The 15000-nt window shown below is 33.3% G+C and overlaps 2 protein-coding genes across 2 annotated transcripts in view; one reads left to right on the top strand and one right to left on the bottom strand.

Annotated features, from left to right (window-relative positions):
• The window catches only part of LOC133190328 (uncharacterized), a 292684-nt gene that overhangs the window by 189106 nt on the left and 88578 nt on the right, over positions 1–15000 (bottom strand). The gene's annotated exons all lie outside the window — the stretch shown is intronic.
• LOC133190323 (BAI1-associated protein 3-like) overlaps positions 1–15000 on the top strand; it is a 122718-nt gene that overhangs the window by 60902 nt on the left and 46816 nt on the right. Inside the window, exons 25-29 of the mRNA XM_061325876.1 lie at positions 502–585; positions 4627–4708; positions 7435–7473; positions 9383–9506; positions 13645–13846. Coding sequence (XP_061181860.1) covers positions 502–585; positions 4627–4708; positions 7435–7473; positions 9383–9506; positions 13645–13846 — 531 coding nt within the window. The remainder of the gene's footprint in view (positions 1–501; positions 586–4626; positions 4709–7434; positions 7474–9382; positions 9507–13644; positions 13847–15000) is intronic.

Genomic DNA, 15000 nt, shown 5'->3' with positions numbered 1-15000 from the left:
CTAAAGAACCACTTGGCCAAAAAAAGAAACTTCTATGAAAGCTTTCTGACATAGTGTAATTTGAAGTTTGTTCAAATCATGGCCCCCAGGGTAAATTGGGGCCACAATAGGGTGTCAAAGTATTTAAGGGAATATAGAGGGAAATTTATTAAAATCTTCTCTAAGAACAGCAGGACCATGATTAGTGATATTAATGTGCAAATATCCCCAGGGGTATTGCATATCCAAGTTGGTTCAAAGCATGGACCCCAGGGTTAGGGCATGCCTCAAGTAGGGGATCAAAGTTTTACATGGGAAGAGATAAGAAAATGTTTAAAATCTTCTTTGGACCATGATATTAATATATGATATTGATATGCAAGCATTCCCAGTTATTTCAGATTCAAGTCTGTTCAATTATTTGCCCCAGGGGTATGATGGGGTCCCAATTGGGGACCAAAGTTTTACATGGGAATTATATTAGAGTGATATTATATTGATACTGTGAATGTTTCATTGCAGAAATTGAAAAAATTGCTTTCCCTCTATAAGAAGGATACATTGAAGTTAATAACAATGTTCTATGAAGAGAAACTCAAACAACAGGTAAGATAAAACTGCTTTCTCTTGCATAAAATAAACATTGTGATATCAAAGGTCTAGAAACAGTGAAAAATATTATTGAATTGGCACAAAATAATTTTAATCATTACCTACTGCACTGAGATATATTTTTCTTTGGATTTAAAAGTTATACTGAAGTATTCACCTGTAAATCATGATGGTTTATTGTCAGAACTCATGGCTGTTCATGCTTCATCCCCCTCTTTATTCAAACCAATTCCCTAGTTCTCATAAATAAATAATGAGGCAGTTTGATTGGTCACTATAGGAAGACCACAAGCTATTTCATCCAATCAGTAAGTTTGTTACACGTTTGAACTCGGTTGAAATTTTTAGGCACACATATCATAGGCAATTTATCCTTTGAAGTCTAGCTCTTTACCCCTTAATGCCACGATTTGATGCACTGGCCATATCCATAGAGTGTTTGCCTAGCTGCCCCTTAGACCATTTTAGATGATCATGAATTGGAGTGCAGTTTAAAACTGAACTAACAGGGGTAAAAATATTTTATCTATGCTATGTATTATATACCACTGAATTCGTAATAAAATAAAATTTTCAAATCTATTAACATAATTTTGATTGGAAATTTCTGTAAATAAGTAATTCAGGTGAAAGCAGGTGTAAATCGCGAAATAGATATTTTCAACATGTAAAATGGCTTTAATAAGCCAAATCTGTCTTTATAAATAAAAAAAATTATGTTTGATATAATTGATGGTTATAATAATTTATTATCAATTTTATAAGTTTAACTCCTCAGAAATCAATAAATTGTAGTGCTACTTCAATGTCAATCTTGCTGACTAATTTTCAGAGTTGCATGATAAAACATGATTTCTGAACGTTTTTGTTTACTTGAATGATCAAATTCTATTAAAATAATTATTTTCTATACTTTACATTTATAAATATGTGTAAAATGGAAGGCATCTTCTGAATTTCTGTGAATCAGGTAACGAAATCGGCACTGCGCGGTACCGAACTTCATAACATTTTCGTATTTTATTTTAGAGTACATTATACATATAGATCATTATAGATTTTAAAACTTTCAAGAAATAGGTAGTTTATAGCTTGAATTCCATGTAATGCTTTACTGGATGAGAAGATATTGCGTATTGACGGAGTTTTATGCTCATGAAAACATTGTATGTAACAGTCCGCCAATTTGAATTTTGGTGGGACTTCCAAGATTCTTTTATTTGTTTACACAGGTAAATCGCCTGATTTCTAACTGTAGTATGATGCAATCATCTATTGGCCACCTGTGCTCTGGTAGTTGTAAACAATCGGTAATTTCAAGTCAAATCAACAATGAAATACACGTGCATCAAAAGTCGTCATTAAGGTTTGGGGCTAGGCGTCAAAAGTCATCATTAAGGGGTAAAGGATGGAAAGGTCTAAGGGTAATAGAGCAAATAGGTTTATATAACAAACCCATTCCTATATTGTTCCTGACTGATGTTTGACCACAGGGACCTGTATGACCGACCAGATATGTTTGGGTTTTTTAGGTCACCTGAGTCACTCAGATGACCTATTGCTATCTGTTTTCATCCATCGTCGTGTGTCGTGTGTTTTTTACATTTGAACATTTTTAGCTTCTTCTCTGAAACCGCTTAATCAATTTCAACCAAATTTGGCATATAGCATCTATGGGTGAAGGGGAACAAAAATTTTGAATTTCATGGTCCCTGCCCTTCTGGGGCCTAAGGGGTGGGGCTAAAACCACCAAAATTAATGCAATCTTTAAAAATCTTCTTCTTTACTCCTGGACTTCAAGCAGTCAAACTGTTGGCATGATTGTAGTAAGCATTTAGCCCTCTACAAAATTGTGAAATTCATGGCCCCAGGGTCAGGGGTTCTGGTGCTAGAGTGGGGCTAGATTGATCATAAAGTGAAAGTGCATTAATTCTTTGAAAATCTTCTTCTCCGCTCTTTGGTATTAAATAAACAAAATTAGTACATAGTAATGATGAGCAAGAGTGGTTTCTTCCAAAATTGTGAATTTCATGGCCCTGGGGCCAGGGGTTCTGGTGTTAGGGTGGGGCTCTATTGATTATATACTAGTGAAAATTCATTAATTCATTGAAAATCTTATCTGCTTCTGGGTATTAAATAAACTAAGAACATAGTTAAGGTGAGCATGTTTGCCTTTTCAGAAATTGTGCATTTCATGGCCCCTGGGTCAGGGGTTCAGGTGTTAGGGCAGGGCTCTATTGATTGTATAGTAAAATTGCATTAATTCTTTGAAAATCTTCTTCTCTGCTCCTGCATGGTTATTAAATAAACTAACTTAATGCATAATTATGAGGAGCATGGTTGCCTCTTCCAAAATTGTGAATTTCATGGCCCTTGGGTCAGGGGTTCTGGTGTTAAGGTTGGGCTCTATTGATATATATAGTGAAATTGCATTATTTCTTTGAAAATCTTGTTCTCTGTCCTGGATATTAAATAAACTAAGTACATAGTTATAATGAGCATGGCTGCCTTCTGCGAATTTCATGGCCCCTGGGTCAGGGGTTCTGGTGGTAGGGTGGGGCTCTATTGATTATATAGGGAAAATGCATAAATTCTTTCAAAATCCTCTTCTCTTCTCCAGGGTATTGTTCAAACAAAGGAAGTGCATGATTATGATAAGGAAGAATGCCTCTTCCAAAATTGTGAATTTCATGGCCCCAGGGCCAGGGGTTCTGGTGAAGGGGGGGGGGGGGCTCTATTGATTATATAGTGAAAATGCATAATTTCTTTCAAAATACTTTTTTCTACTACTGGTTATAAAGCAAGGAAAAAGTGTATAATTATGATGAACAAGGGTGCTTCTTCCAGAATTGTGAGTTCATGGCCCCAGGGTCAGATGTTCTTGCGTAAGGGTGGGGCTTTATTTATTAAAAATATCGTGAAAATGCATTTCTTTGAAAATCTTCTATGCTTATGGGCATATTCGAGGCAAACAGAGTAAAAGTTTTAATATGCAAGGGTATTTTTAGCAGAATTTTGAACACCTGGACCATTTAGTCAAGTGTTCTGGTCCTGGCCAGGCCTCTATTAATTTGTATTCTGCTGAGCAAAGTTATTCCCCTTTGCCATTCACCTTTGATAATTAATCACTGTAAATAATGTATTTGAAAAGTTAATAGAATAAGAGAATTATGCAAGAACATTTATTGCATAATACAAAAAGTATTTTCATAGTTTTAATGATCAGGTAGACTTGGAAATAATAGATGAATAAAAATGAGACAAAGATAACTTATCTTTTTAAATGTTCTTCAAAGGCCAAGAGAGGCCAATGTGAGAAGGTATAATGTGGGGTTAAAAAAATAGACATTTTGTTAATAGTCTGCATGGTAATAGTGATAAATGGGGGACAGATAGATACTAGACCAATTATTTTGTTGATGCTAATCATACTATTTCTCTTGCTTTTGGGCAACAAAGCTTCATTTATCAGTTTATGGATCCTCTAAATTGTTGTATTGTACTCAGGTGACCGTTAAGGCCCTTGGGCCTTTTGGGTTTTTTTTCACAAAGCAAACACAATTTTTACTGGGCTCAGCCATATATTGTTGTGATTGCAAGTTTTAAGTAATGCAACCTTTAAGAACAAGAGTTCCATCCCCTATTATGATTAATTTGATTGGACAGTAAATTTACACATTATTCATGATAACTAAGCACATTGGTCTGAATGGACTCATGGTCAAAGCATAATCAACTGTGGGCTTCCAATGATGGACATGTTTAGTTCATAAAAACTTTATTCCCATATAATTTACCGAGATTGTTTTCATGTAAAGATCTCGGTTTTATAAATAATAACAGGAAGTAACTCTTTTCTGATCGTATGGAGGATATACAGAACTTAAATTTCACAAATTTATAAAATGCTATTGTTTTTGCAGAAATAAAGTGTTGTATTATGTAATATAATTGATTTATGTTTTACAGACATCCATGTATTTATAGCCATGAACCAGTTTACCTGTAATCTAAAATGTGTTTGTCTTTTGATAGGCTGAGTTCAAATCAAAAGAGTATGGAGTATTAAATGTTAGAATGTGCTACAGAAATGAGACAGAGACCATGTTTGTTGAAAGTAGGTACAGATGGTAACATTTCTTATTATTCCTTAACTTGGATCTAGAATTACAGGAATAAATTGCATTTTAGCACTTATCATAGAGATGTAATCTATTCAAGGACATTTCTGTAAACGACGACTCTGAGCTCCATTTGTGTCGCTGGAAATTGACTAATCTGTGTCTAACTTTCCTTATACAGTCCCTGAAACGTTCTACTTTCCCATTTTTCCGTTCGCTCACCGTTCGTTCACCGTTCGTTCAGCGTGCGTTCACCGTTCGTTCACCGTGCGTTCACCGTTCGCTCTCCGTTCACAGTTTTGCGTTCAGCGTTCACCGTGCGCTCGCGTTCACCGTTCACAAAGCGTTCACCGTTCGCTCTTCGTTCGCTCACTTTGCGTTCACCTTGCGTTCAGCGTTCACTTATCGTTCAGTCTTCAGTGTCATTCGGAACTCCGAAGTGAAAGGACTTATCTTTTTTTAAGTAAGGATTTACAGGTTTTGAATTTAATAAATAACATACAGCGTTTAAAGAATCATTATTTCATGGGAAAAAAATTATCTACAATATTTATTTTTATTATTGTAACTTATCTGTTAGGTTATTTATAAAATTTATGTAGAAAATCAATGTTGTTATAAGTACATGTACATGTATGTACCGATGTAGAACGATGCTGAAAAATTAAATCTAAATACGGTCAAAATACTGATACTTCAAGTACTGCAACATTTTGCTTTTATGTTAAAGACGACAAATCGTAAATGGATAGATAGTAATCGAAGTCAATTAATTTACCACCTGCAACAAGAATACGAAAATATTTATTTCTATCACATTTTTTTCGAATAATACAGAAATACATGTTAGAACTTGTTCTGAGAATGATAACAGTACTGCGGATATCCAGTTAATTAAATATCTTTAGAGCGAATTAAATTGATAGTGTGGTTAAAAAAAATATTTGTTTAAAATGTAATACATTAAAGAATTTTTTTTCTACTTTACAGATATAAAGTCTTTAATTAGAGAGAGAGAAATGCCTTTATAACATGATTATCATTTATATAACCAAGGTGATTCTCCGGTAATGATATTTTTCACCGTAACTTTATGTTTGTCATTCGATATTATTAAGAGCCCCCCCCCCCCCTTTTCCCCTAAATCGGTTACTTAGTTAGTATTTCCAGTACATTTTAGTTAACATTTAAAAAGAAGTTAATGTGTTTTGTAGCACAAAAATTTCAGTCTCAAAACAAACATGCATCTAAACAAATTCATTAAATAATAGTAGTTCAAAATATACATGTGCCGGCGGTGATACATGTATTTTAAATTGGCAGGGAGTATGTTTCAAATTCAAGCGGCTTAATCATTCCAAGTGTTTCTTCCCAATGTATTTTATTTATTTATTTATTTATTTATTTATTTATTTATTTATTTTTTAGAAATGTTGGAATCAGATCTAGAAATGATAAGAAAAAATGTTAAAACTTGTTGGAAATACTAACACTTTGCCTTCGGTGTGACGAGACTTTCACACCTGCACAGTGTCGAATGATTTTGATTGACAGGTCAAGCACGTGGACTTCGTGTGAACTTGCAGCAGGAAAATAAAAACCGATTATGACTGTAAAACAAATGGATTTGTTGATAAAAAAAAATGGATACTTTCACTGCCTGATATATTTAGAAAAGAATTAGAATTTTTGTTTGATATAGGTGCAAACATTTTAAGAGGGGGGGGGCTAAAACCGAATCTCTCTCTCTCTCTCTCTCTCTCTCTCTCTCTCTCTCTCTCATTTGTCTGTTTAATAAAAACTATGCCAACATATTACTTAAATATCAAGTTGTGAAAATTTAATATATAACAAATAATATGATTGCCTCTTTGTATCATCTTGTCCGAGTATAATCACGGCCGGGAAATGTCTACAGATACATGTAGAAGTCCGCTCAATAAATCATCATAAAAAAATAAAACTGACACATAAATATATTATTGCATTAAGATTTTAAAATACGAGTGTATTTATGCAATAGGTCCACATACCTTTGTAATTTTTTTCTCTCATTATTTTACACGGAATCCCTTGTATGGTTGTTAAAGCTGTTGTAATTCATTCTATAAGTCCGTAGTTTTCTCTTCTAAAATCTACATTATTTGCAATGGTTTTATATATCAAATAAAAATAAACATATTTATTTTACAACTAGATTAATTTCATCTGTTATACTACAGCGTTCGTTAACAATTACAATGTTTTACAGCGATAAAAATCGTGTTAATAAAACGTTGAATTTAAACACCGTACATACGTGCAGAAAATATTGCAAGAAACTTAAATTAATAATTTTACTTAATGTGCATGTATCGTCTTTCTTGGGACAATTTTCATTGATTTGTTTATTTATTTATTATTTATTTATTTTTTTTAGCACCAAGCATTAGAACACAATAGAATAGTTTCAATGCAAGGAAAAGATCAGAGGCATTCCGAATAAATCGTTCATCTTGCGTTCACCGTTCGTTCACCGTTCACTTTGCGCTCGCGTTTGCGCTCCGTTCGCGTTCTGCGTTCGCTCACCGTTCACCGTTCACACATCGTTCACCAAGTTGCGTTCAGCGTTCACACATCGTTCACTCACCGTTCGCTCTGCGTTCGTTCAGCGTTCGTTCACCGTTCGTTCAGCGTTCGCTCACCGTTCAAGTGGGAAAGTAGAACGTTTCAGGGACTGTAGTACTAAATGCAAAGGCTATCATTCCACTGGATGCAAATGGTAAGTTATCATAAACAAGTGGAAATTCAATTTTCATTCTTTACATATTAGAGAAAAAAAAATCTTTTATCAGAAGGCTGACTAAATTTTTTAACTCCCCAGAACAAATGTTTGGAGAACTATTTCAATACCTTTGCAGAATCTGTGGACATCAGGTCAAATTTATCAAATCCAAAAAATTCTGATGAGTGTGAAACAAGGGTTTTATATTAAATAGGTAAACTATGTTCCACCAGAAAATCTTTTGAAATTTGAGTGCAATTGCTTACCAGATTGACGTTTAGTAATAGTAATGCTTCATGCTGAAAAAAAACTATGGCTTAGTAAGCTTTCAAGTTGTTTTCCTGTGACAGCTCTTTTTTAATGACATAATAAATAATTCCTAAGTGAAAAAAGATGTGTTTTGAAACACTGATGCCCCAATATGATGGTTCATGGCTAAGGTTAAAGTTCTCAAATGCAAGTCAAACTCAAAGGTCAAGAGGTCAAAAATGTTGGTACCTAAGGGAAAGTCCTGTCTCAAGTAATGTACATGTGGCATATGAAAGCCCTTGCACAAACCATTTAGAAATTATGGTCAAGGTTAAAGTTTTTCAAGAGTGGGTCATTTTTTAAGCCTAAGGTCACGATGTCAAAAATATTAGTATTATGTGAAACATGAAAGACCTAGAACCAACCTTTTAAAAATTTATGACTAAGGTTAAAGTTTTCAAAAGTAGGTCAAACTCCAAGGTCAAGGTCAAAAAATTAAAAATGTTGGTACCCAAGGGAAGGTCTTGTCACAAGGCTTACACATTTGAAATATGAAAGCCAATTAAAAGCCATTCAAAAGTTATGGTAAGGGTTCAATTTTTCAAAAGTAGGTCAAACTCAAAGGTCAAAAATACTTCTTCTCAAGGGAAGGTCTTGTCACAAGAAATGCATGTGTGAAATATGAAAACCTTAGCACCAACCTTTCAAAAGTTGTGGCTTAGGTTGAAATTTAACAGAAATAGGTCAAACTCCAATGTAAAGTAAAAAATTTTAGTACACAAAAAAGGTATTGTTTAAGAAATACACAGGTGAAATATGAAAGCCCAAGCACCAGTTGTTTTTAAGTTATGACCAAGGTTAAAATTTTTTGAAAGTTTGCCAGACTTCAAGGATAGAAGGTCACAAATGTTGGAAGCCAAGGAAAGGTCTTGTCACAAGGAATACACATGTGAAATATGAAAGTCCTAGCACCAATCATTTGAAAGTTATGGCCTAGGTTAAAGTTTTTTTAAAAGTAGTTAAACTCCCAAGTCAATGTCAAGAGGTCAAAAAAGTACAAAAATTATGGACAAGGTTAAAGTTCGTTAAAAAGTGGGTCAAAATCCAAGGTCAAGAGGTCAAACATGTTGGTACCCAAAGAAAGGTCTTGCCACAAGGAATAGACATGTGAAATATTAAAGATCTAATGTCAACCTATTAACAGTTATGGGCAAGGATAAAGTTATTGCAGACAGACAGACCTAAAATTATATGCCCCCCAAATTTTTGATTACTGGGGCATAAAACTTTGCAATTGTTTTTCATGGTAAAACAAACTTATCACAAAAGTGATGCAATAATGTTTATATCTCTTGAACACAGCTGTATATAAAAAGACTTGAGAGACACTTAACCAACTACTTTTCTTCATGAGGATGTTTTGTCGTGTCATTGTCATACTGATAATGACATAATTTTGAGCATCAAGGATTACTCCTCCTCAACCAGATTTTTTTCAAATTGTTAGTTTGTGAATCCCCCCTCCTTCAGGAAAATATACAGAGCAAAATAAGTTTAGCAATTAAAAAAAAAAGTCTAAATTTCCTATGTAGGAAGCCATAAAGTTTAGTTTTGTTGAAAGTAAAGAATTCAGAAGTTTAATTTTGGTGTTTTACAGGATTCAGCGATCCCTATGTTTTGATACAGTTTTGTCCAGAGCATATTTTCCATGATGTCCCAGTGCAAAAGACCAGCATTAAGAAGAAAACACTCAACCCGGTGTTTGATGAATCATTTGAATTGTGAGTAGAAAGGTAGAGAAAGGGTAAAATTTTCTGTGATAATACGTTATATTTCCATTAGGGAACTCTTCAAAATTAGAGGCGCGTTTGGTCGTCTGACTGGGACAGCATTGCGTGGCGGATAATACAAAACATGCCAATCTCAATCCAATTTTAAATGTCAAATGTATTTGTCATTCCCATTAAAGAATAGAAGAACTAAAAGACATATGTAAGAGAGCGAGAACCCTAAATTTATCATCCATTAATGAAAAATATGACATTTCCGAGGCATGTATATTGTATTTAGATGTACCATACGATAAATAGATACATACGATCAACAATAGATATAAATTGATATCGTTGTCATTCCTGCTCTTGATGTATATAAAATCCACAACAATAAAATATTTCATTTGCATTTTCTTAGGAACTGTTCTAGTGTTCATCGACATTCAACATATTGTTTACATGTTTATGTTACGTTTGTCCCAGAAATCCCGCGAGATTTGTACGTTTTCCGACTTCTTCACAAAAGAGTGCACTAAGAAGTATGACTCTTCCATAGTGGAAATAGAACGTATTAAGAAGTGCTTCCCATCAGTTACTGGCAAACAATCTGTCAATGTCATTTCAGAGAATAGGATGAGAAATGTTCATTTCATTTTTATTTATTCATAAACAGAAAAAGGACATGATTAAACGTATTGAACATTTATTGGAAATCATGTTTTTCTCTCTATGGACCTATTTTTGTGTAAATGTCCATAATCTAGTTCTTTGTAAGATTAAATGACAAGGTCAAGAGCTCATAGGTACATGTATAGAGTGCTTCCTGCACGTTCTTTTTAAAAGGATCAAAATTATTAACAGAAATTTGAACTTTGCAAGTTTTCATTTTTATAGCAAATTTAAAAGAGGATCGACAAACAAGCCAAGCAAAATACCTATGGTTCAACAATCAAAAAAGTGAAAAATTAAATCTCTTATTATTACACATTTTTTTATATTTCAGATAACATATATGTATACTTTATGTTAGATCTCCAAACTTTGCAACAATCTTATAATTAAGTGTTAAAATTATTCATCTATGAAATATCTTGCGCACACCAAAGAGGGCAAAAATAATCATTTCTTCGTACTATAACGATTTTTCTGTATAAGTGGGTCTTCCCTCCATTTTTTAAAAAGTATATCTTCAAAATATGTTTAAAAGTATAATTTTTTGCCTCAACAAAAATGGAGCAAGGACCCACTCTACCTTAAATATACACATTTATGACCAAATTTTTTTATTTTTCTGAAAAATGAATAAGTCCAGTTATTTGAGGGTCATATCAATGCCACTTCCTATTATACACTGTGTAGACACCCCCCCCCCCCCCTCCCATCATCAAAAAGATAGTAAGAGCCATTTTCTTGCATAGAATGATATATGGATGTGATTAATTTGGGAATCTCATATTTTTGCGATTATAGGCTCTTGCTATGTTTTTGATGAAGGGGGGGGGGGGTATCCACACTTCAGGTGCCTGTGTGGTATAGAGGTTAGCAATGCAGTCTCTAACAAAAAAGCTAATACTCAGGATTATTATGATTTGGATTCAGTTCCCAAGGAATCCTCTTTTTTTTTACCCATAGAATAATTTTTGCCAAGAGAATTTTTCTGCAGAAAAAGTTTTGTTTGTCATTACTTAATTCATACCTTTCAATAAGTAAAACTTTTTTCTAAATACCGTATATACTCCCCTATAAGTCGGTTTTTTGGGAGTTAACTTTTGGTCCAAAACTCTATGTCCGACTTATAGGCAAGTCATCAAAAGTTTGGTATTTTTCTAGACGACGAAATGTAGTTTTTTTAACATAACTTCGACGATTATCGTTGAGAAATGTCTGGATGTATTATATTATTTATGTATTCAAGATTATATATAAAGTACAAGTATTTACATGTTTTAATGATATTTTTTTTATACCCCCAGCAAACGAAGTTTAGGGGGGGGTATATTGGAATCAGCTTGTCCGTCTGTCTGTAGACGAGATTTTGTCCGGACCATTTCTTGGAAACTGTTGCAAGGATTTGTCTGAAAATTTGTACACTTATTCTTTGCCATATGAAGGTATGCACCTGGTATTTTCATCATGATTGGATAATTTTTTCGCATTTTACAGGTGTTTTTTTCATTTTTATTATGTGGTTTTGTCTGGATCTGTTCCCAGAGACTATTGCATAGATTTGTATGAAAATTTGTACACTTATTATTTACCATATGAAGATGTGCACCTGGTATTTTCAACATTATTTGATAATTTTTCTGCATTTTACAGGTGCTTTTTTTTCATTTTTATTTACTTAGTCATTTCGGGTTCATGTCTAAGGTTTGAGACATAGAATCTAGCTAAAACAGATCTGTACAAAATGTGAACTACAGCTTAAAACTACTCATTAGAACTAAAAAAAAATCACAAAGTATTAAAACAGTTTTTACATTACACAGCAGATAGTGTAAATGCATTTGTCCCTTGGGAGTAATGAGTGGACATGCATCCAGTTAAAGATTAATTAATGAGTTCAGTGTGGGAAGCTGTTAGGGCATCTCTGATTAAGCAGGTCTTATCTATATCTCCTGGGAACTGGGCAGAAAGAAATAAAAATCTCTGTTGTCTAAGTCTCTTAATTGTAATTTATGTCTGTCAAAATACATAGTTACCGGAACCAGCCTTTTATTTTTAAAATGAGTTTGATATAAAGGTATTAAGATCAATTTGATTTTGTATAATTAATTATGATATTTTTTTTTCAACAATCAATTTGCAGAGTGTCATGTCTCACAAATATGAAAGATAGTTGCAAACTATTTTTTCAATGTAATAAAAAACACTGTAATTACTAGTATTGATGTTTTATTAAGCTGCACCTTAGTGTCATTCATTAAAAAAAAATACATGTATAATGAGTAATTAAATTTTCACTCTGAATGTTTAAGCAAATTGTGAACACCTCTCACATCTAGAAAACATCAGTGATTTGATACATTCTCTGAAAAACCCAGCGGGGGGTATTTGTCCCTTTTGGACAGTTCTAGTTTATCTTAAGTGTATATTATTTATTTGATTAATTTTAAACAAAAATATTTCTTTAATTAACTTGTGACTTACTGTAAATTTATCGTTTGTCGGTAAAATTGAATTGCGAACCCGATATACCGGTAATACGTTCAGCATTAATGTATAATTATATGTACTGTCTGCAATGTTTTTGACAACAGAAATAATATTCTTAAAAAAGTAATTCAGAATATTATTCTGGGACTATTAAAACTCGATTGTTTATGAATGAATATTCCCATGTGTAGTACACGATTTTCTCGGAGCACGTGTCACTAAATAAATAGGGTGTCAGGTAAGGGTAAAGGTAATTAAGAGACGGTAATTGCTAATGAAAGATCAAACATAGCATTATTAAAAACTATAGATATGGCTTGGACATTGAGCACCTCCTAATTAAATATCATCAAAATGTTACTAGCCTCGTTGCATAGTTCTTCACCATGCCAAAGAGACCGAGATCCGCCTATGATCGAGATCAGTGTATAAAATATACAAGACAAGGAATTTAACGTCTAAACAAAACAGTATAAAAAAGAAAACTGAAATGGTAGTGGTTTGGTTTGTTGAAAAATAAAAATATTAATTACCGATGTCATATCCTAACATATTATTTGAACACAGGTAAATACATTAGAGTATTGACATGAAATTTATAAGAGAAGACAAAAAAGAGATAAAATATCGGCATAATTTCTCAAAATATTATTTGAAACACGTTAAAACATTAGAGCATTGATTTGAAATTGTCCACCAATCCTGGCAAAAAGTTGTACCGACTTATAGGCGGGTCAATGGCAAATACCTCCAAAATAACCTCAAAAATCACAACCCACTTATAGGCGGACTGACTTATAGGCGAGTATATACGGTACATTAGTTCATAAACTGAATTTTATTTTTATACATTTGAATCAGTAAGCACTCTGTATGCCTGTTTGACCATCTTCTTTGTGTGAGAACATTATTGTATTGTCATATTAAGGGTATTTATGAAGCACTTCAAATTGTCCTTGACCTCATTGATTTGACCTTGTTCCAACAGCAATGTGTCAATAGAGCAGTGTAGAAAGAGAGGGGCAGTGCTGATGTTTACTGTGATGGATCATGATTACGTGTTTGAGAACGACTTCGCAGGAGAGGCATATGTCGACCTGTGTAACATTCCAGGCGTGGATGGACAAGATGTCTCAGGATTCGATTCTCTTGCCATAACTGCCTTACCCCTGATGCAGCCTCAGCACAAAGGTAATAGATCACACACTGCAAATACAAGAGAAATAAGACTTCCCTAACAAACTCCCCAAAAAAATGCACAAAGACAGAGGAACAAAATAACTTGTAACACAGGTGGACTATACCAAGGTCCACAAAGCTGTATATTGGTTTTCAGTTTCAAAGGAATAATGCTGCAATGCATTATTTAATACTAAAAATAGAAAAAAAATGTGTTTAATTCTTTCAAAAGGGTATTCCATCCTTCTACAGTATTTGTACAGTTTCAATCAGTCCAAATCAAGGCTCATAATTCAGTTAATCATTATTGTAATAGCTAGTAGAAAAATTTGAAAACCAATCAAAATGCTATTCATCCCCCTGTTTTGATTTGATTTCAATAAAACTTGGTACAAGTTAAGAAAACATCAGGGTATATAATTCTGTGAATGTAAAAGAAGTTTTTTCAAATCCTGATGCTATCTTTTTTTCCTTTATTTCACATACAAGCCAGTAGAGCTATAGGCTAGTCAAAAACTTCTGGTTCAAAGTTTTGACAATAAGGGCAAGCTCTTGGTAAAGGTTGTTTTTTTTTTTTTTTTTTTTCAAAAAAGACCTGCATGTTAAAAGGAGTTTTAACCATAAAAGACCTTTTATAACCTTGAAGAGGTCACAGTTAAACATGAAAGAGAGATGGTTTGAAATAAAATGATTACATAAGCTCTCTGAAAATATGATAAACTTTTTTATGGTGCCTTTTGATAATAGGCTTTATTTGAACAAAAATGTTTATAAGGATTAAATTTTCCTTTCAATTTTTTTCCCCTTTTTTAAACAGAGAATGGAGCACTTGACATTTTAGCCTCTCGTTTATGGGATAAAGATGCTCAAGATTTTGTAAAGAAAAGATCAAAAGTGGAAGAAAAAGCTGCCTGAGTTATCAGCATGAGGTAATGTCCTCAGCTTGAGGTATACTGATATTGCGTATTGCATGTAAGATATTGCATTTGTAATCCAAAGATGGGGGTCTGCATTAGAGGATCAAACTTTTATATGCAAATATGTGGGATTTTTTTTTTTTACATCATCTGATCAGAAGAAGAAGGGAAAGACCATGCTTAGTCATATTATTTTGCAGACATCTTCAGGTAGTTCTTTATTTTCTTTCTTTCTTTTTTTTTTCCCT

This window comes from Saccostrea echinata, unplaced genomic scaffold, assembly GCF_033153115.1.
Source record: "Saccostrea echinata isolate AGI-Se365-2 ecotype Australia unplaced genomic scaffold, CSIRO_AGI_Sech_v1 ptg000022l, whole genome shotgun sequence".
In the NCBI taxonomy this organism is placed as follows: Eukaryota; Metazoa; Mollusca; class Bivalvia; order Ostreida; family Ostreidae; genus Saccostrea; species Saccostrea echinata.
This window is presented reverse-complemented; position numbering and strand designations above follow the sequence as displayed.